We start from the raw sequence: 9,703 nt of genomic DNA, 5'->3' as shown, positions 1-9,703 counted from the left end.
GGTGCCAGTGTCCCAGAACTGCTGGAGAAGATGGAAGTGAAGAAGACACCTGCGCGGCTGAACTAGGATTTCCAGCCAAAGCAGCAGGCCAAGTCGATGGCCACTTCATCTGGCACCAGGCCCAAAGAGACGTTCAGCTGGGGGGAGGTCCGGGTCGAGACACCCCAGCAGCAGCAGCTATCCACGACTTTAGCGGCATAATCGACTTGTCCTCGTCTGCCAGAGGGAGGAGATCACAGTCGGACTCAAGAACTTGTCCCTCTTATACTGAGTCTGCAAATAAAATGTCCACATGCTATTCTTTGACTTTGTGAGTGTTTCTGTGTTGTCTAGCATTTCTCTTTCAGCTCCCTCACGCCCTGAGATGTGTGTGGACCGCTTCAAATATTTTTATTTAAAGGGACCTCGTGCTTGACGTGAACTTCCCCGCTCATGGTCCCCAGACAGCCCTTTCGAGGTGGGACGCGTGGGTTATGTACTTCAGTTCTGTCTCTGACCTCCCATGTTTGACGGGGTATGCATCACAGTGGCCTGCTCTCATCAGGAACGGGTGTGCTTAGACCAAGAGATGCACTCTCTTCTCCAAAAGCAGGCAGTTTCTAGAGTCCCACCAGAGGAGTCCAGAGCAACCCTGCCCTACACACTGAGTAAAACCCCTTACTTGATGTATTTCCTTGTCAGGAAGAGATAGGGAAAGTTGAGTCCCATACTGGATTTCTGGGGGTTAAACACTCACATTGCATCACAATTGTTCAGAATACTGATGCTCAGGCAGCTTCTCGAGGGTGCACAGGCCATCGGACTGGATGGCGTCGGTGGACCTGATAAATGCACATATTCATGTTTCCATTCTCCCACATTATAGACTTTATCTGAAGCGGATGCCAGTACTGCTGGAGCAAATCGCTATGATGAGGGCTGAATATCAGCTGAGAGTCAGCGAGGTGATGACACTCTTAGGTCTCACGTCAGCGGCACATCCAGTTGTGAAAGGGATGAAGGGGACTCTTCACCCCCAACCCTGCTTTCAGGTCGAAGGTGATCACGTTGGTGTTCCGGCTGCAAGTGTCATTGTGTCCTCCTGCACAGGTCGTCCTCCTGCACAGGTTGTGTCAGTGGGTGCGATGTCATGTTATGTCAACAGAACTGGAGGTCTCAGACTGACAGGCACTGTTCATCTGCCATGGTGGGAGTCTCAGAGGGAGAGCACAATCTTCTCGGTGGCTGGTTCACTAGGTCTGCTCAGCCATTTAGAAGGCATACGTGGCTGCGGGCGCTGAGGTCCTGGAGATCCTCAGAGTGCATTCTACGAGGTCCATCTCTTCATTTGCCGCTCTTTTTGACGGTGCTTCCATGGAGGACATCTGCCAGGTGGCATCCTGGTTATTGGCAACGACCTTCGCTCGTGCTTATTTGAAGGACAACCCTAACCGTAACCCTAACCCTAACCCTGATTCAACAAAATGTTCCACTTTTGATTCAAGATATTTGTGTTGAAATATCTTCACTAAACCCCTGGCCATCATTCCAACTAATCTGCAAAATCACCAGACATGTGGTCCCTGTAATAATTTGCTGTCCCGTAGACCATTGTCACTTTTGGACATGAACTGAGGCTCCACTCACAAACAGCTGCGTTTGACTTCCCCAAATTCGCCTTCATAGAGACTAATGTACTGATTTGAGGGTTCTAAATAGATATCGGACTCCTGGTGGGCACATCAGCACGAGTCTGAACAAAACTTTAAAGTGACAAAATCATCCATTTTCTACATGAATGGAGCGCCTCCTAAGGTCCATTCTGCAAGTTACAATACATGTTTGTGGATTTGCCCATTCTTACACATTTATATTTTTAACTTGATAACTGTTTGCAGAGGAAAGTGCCAAGAAATACATTCAATGTAAATCTGATCGTAATAACAATTTTCAGTCATAAATGACAATTGTAATTCAGGTATGTAGCCAGTGTTGCTGATCTACTCTACATTTTTACAGACAACAAATCTTTTTCAGATGTTTCAGCCACGTGGACACATTCTCGTCTTCATTTTCTGTCATGTATGTTATGTGTCCTTGCCTTGTAGAACCTGTTTAACAGCAGCAATGTGTCTTCCGCCACACCATTTGCCACCGTTGTTCTACTTCCAAGTGTTTTGTTTGCTTTCTAGTTTTGTTAGGAGTTGACAATTAAATGCTATGAAAGAATGAAATGTTGTGGGGATGACTTGACATTAGGTCATCTTTAGAAGACTGCAAATGGGTCTCTGTATTTTGTCAGGAAATGCATCTTTGAATGTCAGTATTTGCACCTTTATGCTCAAAACTAATGAAACAATGTTTTAGCACATTCAGTAGTTCATAATTATGAACTAGATTTGATTCAGCCGAGGTTATTCGTTGTTCAATGGAGTTTATATAATTTACCATTTATAGAAAAGCCTACGTTTTGCATCCAAGCACTTCTGTCCAATAGCTCACGGTTGCCAAAAGGTTGGTGACCCCTGCTACCATTATCCAATAGAAAACAGGGAAAGCAAATGACACCATGATACTGTATCACTAGGAGTCAGAAACTTTATTTCAATATGCAGCAAAAAAGGAAGACAACTGAAGTGTTTCGAGAGAGACAGACAGAATAGTACAACAGACATAAAAAGTCAAAGGAAAGGATTTGGTTCCAAATAACACAAGTTGAGGCCAGCTCTTTGTCATCCTCTGTGATGAAACATATTTGGAGATGACACTTAATCGCCATGTGTACTGCACCCTTCAGTGCCAGTTAGGTGTTCTTGCAAATTTAAGATCAGTTTCATTTGCTTGAGTTGGACTTTAGATTTCAATTTAAACACTGTTAATTCAAACTTCTTTGGTTCTTTTGCCGACTGCTTTCTCTTGCTGCAACATTAAACTGGGCTGTAACATCCAGTAAACAAAATGATGAGTTGAGAAGGTGATTCTTGCTGACGCATCTGCAGCCGTTTGTGCAAATGGGAGAAATATTAATCTGGGCTAAGGGCTATCATCTAGCACAAGTGCTAATACAAGAACCAAACCTCGAACAGACTTTGGCTTCAGTAGAAAATCTCAGAAATGAACAGATTTTGGTTTCAGAAATAGGTCTAGGCAAGATCCTCCTCGCCCTCATCTTCCTCAAACTCCTCCTCATCGGCAGTGGCATCCTGGTACTGCTGATACTCAGACACCAGGTCGTTCATGTTGCTCTCAGCTTCAGTGAACTCCATCTCATCCATGCCCTCGCCTGTGTACCAGTGGAGGAAAGCTTTGCGCCTGAACATGGCGGTGAACTGCTCGGAGATGCGCTTGAACAGCTCCTGGATAGCTGTGCTGTTGCCAATGAAGGTGGCTGCCATCTTCAGCCCACGGGGAGGGATGTCGCACACTGCCGTCTTGACATTATTGGGAATCCATTCCACGAAGTAGCTGCTGTTCTTGTTCTGCACGTTCAGCATCTGCTCATCCACCTCCTTCATGGACATGCGACCACGGAAAATGGCGGCCACCGTCAGGTAGCGCCCGTGGCGTGGATCGCAGGCGGCCATCATGTTCTTGGCGTCGAACATCTGTTGGGTGAGCTCAGGTACGGAAAGAGCCCTGTACTGCTGGCTGCCTCGGCTTGTGAGGGGGGCAAAGCCGGGCATGAAGAAGTGCAGGCGTGGGAAGGGCACCATGTTGACGGCCAGTTTACGAAGGTCAGCATTCAGCTGACCGGGAAACCTGAGGCACGTCGTGACACCGCTCATCGTGGCGGACACCAGGTGGTTGAGATCACCGTATGAGGGGGTTGTAAGCTTGAGGGTACGGAAGCAGATGTCGTACAGAGCCTCGTTGTCGATACAGTAGGTCTCGTCTGTGTTCTCGACCAGCTGGTGGACCGACAGCGTGGCGTTGTAGGGCTCCACTACTGTGTCTGACACCTTGGGGGATGGGACCACACTGAAGGTGTTCATGATGCGGTCGGGGTACTCCTCCCGAATTTTACTAATGAGGAGTGTACCCATTCCAGAGCCGGTGCCACCTCCCAGTGAGTGTGTGAGCTGGAAGCCCTGGAGGCAGTCGCAGCCCTCGGCCTCCTTCCTTACCACATCCAAGACTGAGTCTACCAGCTCTGCGCCCTCGGTATAGTGACCCTTGGCCCAGTTGTTTCCAGCACCACTCTGGCCTGAGGAGATGAAAATACAGAACTACATATCTCTCAGGTCAACAGCACTGATATTCATCTTGAGAGATATTTACCAAAAACAAAGTTATCTGGTCTGAAGATCTGGCCAAAAGGTCCGGATCTCACAGAGTCCATGGTTCCTGGCTCCAGATCCACCAAGACTGCACGGGGGACATACTGCCCACCTGTGGACATCAATAAAAATACATTAAAACGTGTTTTTAATATTACTTCCAAAACACTGCCACAAGCAATCACTTTCCACTCACCAGAGGCCTCATTGTAGTAGACGTTGATCCGATCGAGCTGCAGGTCACTGTCACCATGGTATGAACCAGTCGGGTCAATGCCATGCTCATCGCTGATCACCTCCCAAAACTACAATTCAATGCATTTGAAATAGTTAAAATAAATGTAAACAGGTTTTGCATTGCACATCATTCATGAGAGAAATTATTTTGAATTTACTTCTTATCAGAACAGCTGAAAGAGTCACCAATTAAAAATCAAGCACAACATTGGCAACAGTCCTCTGTTCAAACTGATCGGTCTCTCATACTGCTCTCAAACTACAGTATTCAGGTGGTAAGTATTCAGTTTCTCTGTAGCTAGATTGTAGCTGAAGCTACATTTAAACAAAACTCAATACATATATGCTGTATATTTTACAACTGTACGTTATCTTGGTTGGATTTTGGCGCCCAAATTTATACGCCTGGTCATTTGATCTTCGGTCCCCCAACCGTGTCTTTTCGCAGCGTCGACAGGTTACCAGCGTGACAGGTTTATCCCGTCTCATGTTCCCGCCTTTTTTCGGTTAGCGCAGCAGATCAGCGATTTTGAAATTCGTCACCCAGTCCGAAACAGACATTCTGGGTTTGTCGAGTAAACTTCCGCAAAGCACCATATCCTGCAGACATGACTCATTTCCATTATTCTAGCGGGTCGCAAAACGTATTGGGAACAGACTTGACCAACGTCTTTACGAGGACGGACCAAATTCACATCGCGTACTCGATGTGGATATAATGACAAAAAGCTAAAATACGCAGTCTTCTTCATTAAAAACAGGATGTGGATGGCATGAGGCCTATAAGTCGAAGTGGAACAAAAAAAACGACCGACAGACAATTTCAAAATATGTCACACTCAAATACAAAAAAAACATACTAACTTTTGCTCCGATTTGGTTACCGCACTGACCGGCCTGGAGATGGACGATTTCCCTCATTTTGAATGGGCAGACGTGTAACCGACACTTCGCAACAGCACGAGTCTGACTCAACAACCGCCGAGAAACTTATCTTCTACGCTACTGCTTCAACCGTCGGCGAAGCCAAATCCTTGAGGCTCATCACGACCCCCTACTGGACCGGAGTGTAGAGTACAGCCGCTTGTACGCAAATTGAAACGTGGCTATAATGCGCGTAAATGTTGTCCCGTTGAATCATTTCATTAGGAACAGCATTGAATCGAGCCAGGATATAAAAGGCGTTTATATTATTGCTTGACTGTCTGGCAGTAATGCAGAAGGAACGTTCGGGAAAACATGTAATTCCAGACTCAAAAGTCAAAGGTTGTGAAAGAATTTGCGATAAACTCCGTGGGAGATGATGACGTTGTTATTAGTTTAGTGGGTGGAAGTTAAAGACACTTGGGAGTCAGTACTCAAACTTCAATTTGTTGATAGTCAAACAGCAGGTATCCACAATTCAGTTCCACTGCATTTTTTAAGTTGAAACAAAAAAGAAAGAATTCAACTTTTATTTAGTAAAATACAAACTAAGATCCAAATTGAAGTTAAAGCAAGAGTGGGAAAATATTGGGAGGAGGGAAATAACTGGCTTTAAAATTGGAATGATAAGAACAATTGCAAACGAATAAACATTTGAACACAAATGGCTCAGTCTGGTATAATATATGACTGAATCAAGAGATATTTTACTTCCAAGTTCCAGCAAGAAGCATTACTAAGATATATTGACACATTAAATTAATAAGTATAGAAGTGTGTATTTTTAGTGATATCTCCAAGATTCCACTTTTTTGTGTGGGTGTATTTTTTCCAATTCCATGGTATGTAGGTCGTGTAGGTAAATACGATTCCAAACCCACTCATCCAAACCAGTCGGTGGCGGTAAAGCACCAACACGTTGTTTGCCAACCGCCGAAGAGTAAGAAGCACTCTTGAGAAACTGCGCCACTCCTCGTCGCACAAGTCGGACGGTCGAATTTCACTTGAACGTCACCTCGAACTAACTATTCAGAATGAGGGAGATTCTGCATCTTCAAGCCGGCCAGTGTGGAAACCAGATTGGGGCCAAGGTAAACAATATTTGGTTAGATTTTAAAACGTTGAAGAGCGTCGCGTATTTCATTACTTACAGCCCTGCGGGATCTGTCCACGTCTCTCTGAATCAAGCTACGCTTCTGAATGGCATGAACCAGACTATACGATTAGAATCGTGTATATCAAAGCGACTGGTGAGCTATTAAAGCGCTGTGTCGGATCATGGGCCCAGGTGGTGACGTGAGGAGTGCGCCATTTTGATTACTGGCTGTAATAAAGGCGCTTTGTGCTAAGTAGGAGTTCTCCTCGACGACGCAAATATTCCCGTTGAAATTGATCGACATCATGAGATTTGGCAAATGACAATGAAACATGAGTTAAATTGGGCTTCATAGCATAGTTGCCACTTGACGACGCGATGACGCAGCAGCGAGAAATTTCAAAACCAAGTGTCAGGAACTGTAGCCAATCAGGGGCGGAGGAGACGAACCGCCGGAAAGGTCGTGGCGGCAACTATTAATTTCAATGTTGAACTTTATTCATTTCCTCAAATCTCGATTCTCGAATCAATGACGCCTAACAAACGCATAATACCATGTCTTAGTTGCCTGAATCGCGTTTTCGACGGTATGATCACGTGATGCAGGATTTGCGATGAGGAAAATTCACATTTGCTTTTCTATCCTTTCAATCATTTGAAGTATGAGCAACGAGCCGTGTGACAAATAAAGGACATCGAATCTAATAAATATTGCTGTTGTACTTTCTAGTTTCAGGGTCTGCGTGTGCTTTCTCAGAAATTGTGGTTGTTTTATTCATAATTAATCACAGACAAATGTGTGTTTAACAACTCAAGTGAAGGACGTTGATGGCAAATTATTGGGTTTGAATGGTTTTCTTCCTGAGCCAAACCGCACCCCAATCGTCAGGTGAGAAATGGGAAGCTCCCTTTGTCAATATTGGAGCTATTCTGGCATGTTTGAGCTCATCTCCGTGGACTTTACCCTGGTTGTGGTAGTTGAGCATGAGGCCCACTTGTCTCAGTCGATTTCTTGTTCTTGCTTTGCAATGTTCATTTCATAGTCACCTGTTTTGCTTTGGTTATCTTACTGACCGATGGGCAAACAGTTGATGGTATATTTTACACTTTATCACTATCGGTGTTGCCCACCAAAGTGAAAAATATAAAACTTGTAAATGTCACTGTTGGGGAAAAATGATGCTCATAAATGATCTGATTTGATTTTTTTTTTTTTTGTAGTTTTGGGAGGTGATCAGCGATGAGCATGGCATTGACCCTACTGGTTCATACCATGGTGACAGTGACCTGCAGCTCGATAGGATCAATGTCTACTACAATGAGGCCTCTGGTGAGATGATGAACAGTTTTCACCCATGAATGTTTCTCATGTCATTAGATGTTACATTATCGTTATGTTTGAATAGGTGGAAAATATGTTCCCCGTGCGGTGCTGGTTGATCTTGAGCCAGGAACCATGGACTCTGTGAGATCAGGGCCTTTCGGGCAGATTTTCCGGCCAGACAACTTTGTTTTTGGTGAGTTACAAGTTTCTTGAATGCATTTGTTGATGATATGGTGTGTTTTCGTAAGTGATGTTCAATGGCATTTGGTGTTTCCAGGCCAGAGTGGTGCTGGAAACAACTGGGCCAAGGGTCACTATACCGAGGGCGCAGAGCTGGTAGACTCAGTCTTGGATGTAGTAAGGAAGGAGGCCGAGAGCTGCGACTGCCTCCAGGGCTTCCAGCTCACACACTCACTGGGAGGTGGCACCGGCTCTGGAATGGGTACCCTCCTCATTAGTAAAATTCGGGAGGAGTACCCCGACCGCATCATGAACACCTTCAGTGTGGTCCCATCCCCCAAGGTGTCAGACACAGTAGTGGAGCCCTACAACGCCACGCTGTCGGTCCACCAGCTGGTAGAGAACACAGACGAGACCTACTGTATCGACAACGAGGCTCTGTACGACATCTGCTTCCGTACCCTCAAGCTTACAACCCCCTCATACGGTGATCTCAACCACCTGGTGTCCGCCACGATGAGCGGTGTCACGACGTGCCTCAGGTTTCCCGGTCAGCTGAATGCTGACCTTCGTAAACTGGCCGTCAACATGGTGCCCTTCCCACGCCTGCACTTCTTCATGCCCGGCTTTGCCCCCCTCACAAGCCGAGGCAGCCAGCAGTACAGGGCTCTTTCCGTACCTGAGCTCACCCAACAGATGTTCGACGCCAAGAACATGATGGCCGCCTGCGATCCACGCCACGGGCGCTACCTGACGGTGGCCGCCATTTTCCGTGGTCGCATGTCCATGAAGGAGGTGGACGAGCAGATGCTGAACGTGCAGAACAAGAACAGCAGCTACTTCGTGGAATGGATCCCCAATAATGTCAAGACGGCAGTGTGCGACATCCCTCCCCGTGGGCTGAAGATGGCAGCCACCTTCATTGGCAACAGCACAGCTATCCAGGAGCTGTTCAAGCGCATCTCCGAGCAGTTCACCGCCATGTTCAGGCGCAAAGCTTTCCTCCACTGGTACACAGGCGAGGGCATGGATGAGATGGAGTTCACTGAAGCTGAGAGCAACATGAACGACCTGGTGTCTGAGTACCAGCAGTACCAGGATGCCACTGCCGATGAGGAGGAGTTTGAGGAAGATGAGGGCGAGGAGGATCTTGCCTAGACCTATTTCTGAAACCAACATCTGTTCATTTCTGAGGTTTTCTACTGAAGCCAAAGTCTGTTCAAGGTTATGGTTCTCATATTAGCACTTGTGCTTAAAGATAAAATCCTGAGTTGATTTATTTCCTGAAACATTAAAAACTGTTTATGTTCAGCTGTATTTTTGTCATATTTGCAGAAACGCACAATCATCTGGTGGCTCAACAGCCAGCCAATAAACTCTTGCGGCAATGGAATGTCACAGGTTTACATTTATTTAGTTTCAATATATCTATGCAAATCTCTGTAAACTTGAATAGCCAAATTATATCAATGTTAGTTTGCAGTATAACATTTCCCTTTTATTCTCCTGCAGTACAATGTGATGGATCATTGAATAGTTTCTGATGACAGACAACACTATTCAGTAGTTCTTGTCAAAATGGATAGTCTTCCAATAAAACCAGTTATGATCAAATATCACTTGAATAGCTTGTCTCTGCTGACTTCCATTCACTATTGTTTTATATGTTCTGTTTAGTCTGCCACA

At 45.6% G+C, this 9,703-nt stretch overlaps 2 protein-coding genes across 4 annotated transcripts; one reads left to right on the top strand and one right to left on the bottom strand.

Moving 5' to 3' along the window:
• Window positions 1-2,559: 2,559 nt before the first annotated feature.
• On the bottom strand, window positions 2,560-6,610 carry LOC128763082 (tubulin beta chain). 3 transcript variants are annotated; one of them, XM_053871846.1, is made up of 4 exons: window positions 6,569-6,610; window positions 4,453-4,561; window positions 4,258-4,368; window positions 2,560-4,183 (listed from the first exon to the last, which is right to left on the bottom strand). In XM_053871846.1, exons 3-4 carry the CDS (start codon window positions 4,316-4,318, stop codon window positions 3,123-3,125), a joined length of 1,122 nt encoding a protein of 373 aa, XP_053727821.1. In that variant the 5' UTR covers window positions 4,319-4,368; window positions 4,453-4,561; window positions 6,569-6,610; the 3' UTR covers window positions 2,560-3,122. The 3 variants fall into 3 exon arrangements, with proteins under 3 accessions (XP_053727821.1, XP_053727820.1, XP_053727819.1); XM_053871845.1 differs by lacking the exon at window positions 6,569-6,610 and adding an exon at window positions 5,358-5,525; XM_053871844.1 differs by lacking the exon at window positions 6,569-6,610 and adding an exon at window positions 5,358-5,525 and having other exon boundaries at window positions 4,258-4,561.
• Window positions 6,334-9,328, top strand: LOC128763083 (tubulin beta chain-like). The gene is made up of 4 exons (XM_053871847.1): window positions 6,334-6,508; window positions 7,735-7,843; window positions 7,920-8,030; window positions 8,115-9,328. The coding sequence occupies exons 1-4, from the start codon at window positions 6,452-6,454 to the stop codon at window positions 9,173-9,175; spliced, it is 1,338 nt and encodes a 445-aa protein (XP_053727822.1). The 5' UTR covers window positions 6,334-6,451; the 3' UTR covers window positions 9,176-9,328.
• Window positions 9,329-9,703: the final 375 nt, after the last annotated feature.

This window comes from Synchiropus splendidus, chromosome 7 (assembly GCF_027744825.2).
Source record: "Synchiropus splendidus isolate RoL2022-P1 chromosome 7, RoL_Sspl_1.0, whole genome shotgun sequence".
Lineage (NCBI taxonomy): Eukaryota > Metazoa > Chordata > Actinopteri > Syngnathiformes > Callionymidae > Synchiropus > Synchiropus splendidus.
Note: the sequence above shows the minus strand (reverse complement) of the source record. Positions and strands in the feature narration are given on the sequence as shown.

Excerpts from the sequence above, each read along its gene's own strand:
- LOC128763082 (XM_053871844.1), bottom strand. The coding sequence starts at position 5,414 with ATGAGGGAAATCGTCCATCTCCAGGCCGGTCAGTGCGGTAACCAAATC. Across the intron at positions 4,562-5,357 it reads GTAACCAAATCGGAGCAAAA|TTTTGGGAGGTGATCAGCGA; the intron begins GTTAGTATGTTT and ends ATTGAATTGTAG. Across the intron at positions 4,184-4,257 it reads ACCAGATAACTTTGTTTTTG|GCCAGAGTGGTGCTGGAAAC; the intron begins GTAAATATCTCT and ends TCATCTCCTCAG.
- LOC128763083 (XM_053871847.1), top strand. The coding sequence starts at position 6,452 with ATGAGGGAGATTCTGCATCTTCAAGCCGGCCAGTGTGGAAACCAGATT. Across the intron at positions 6,509-7,734 it reads GAAACCAGATTGGGGCCAAG|TTTTGGGAGGTGATCAGCGA; the intron begins GTAAACAATATT and ends TTTTTTTTGTAG. Across the intron at positions 8,031-8,114 it reads GCCAGACAACTTTGTTTTTG|GCCAGAGTGGTGCTGGAAAC; the intron begins GTGAGTTACAAG and ends TGGTGTTTCCAG.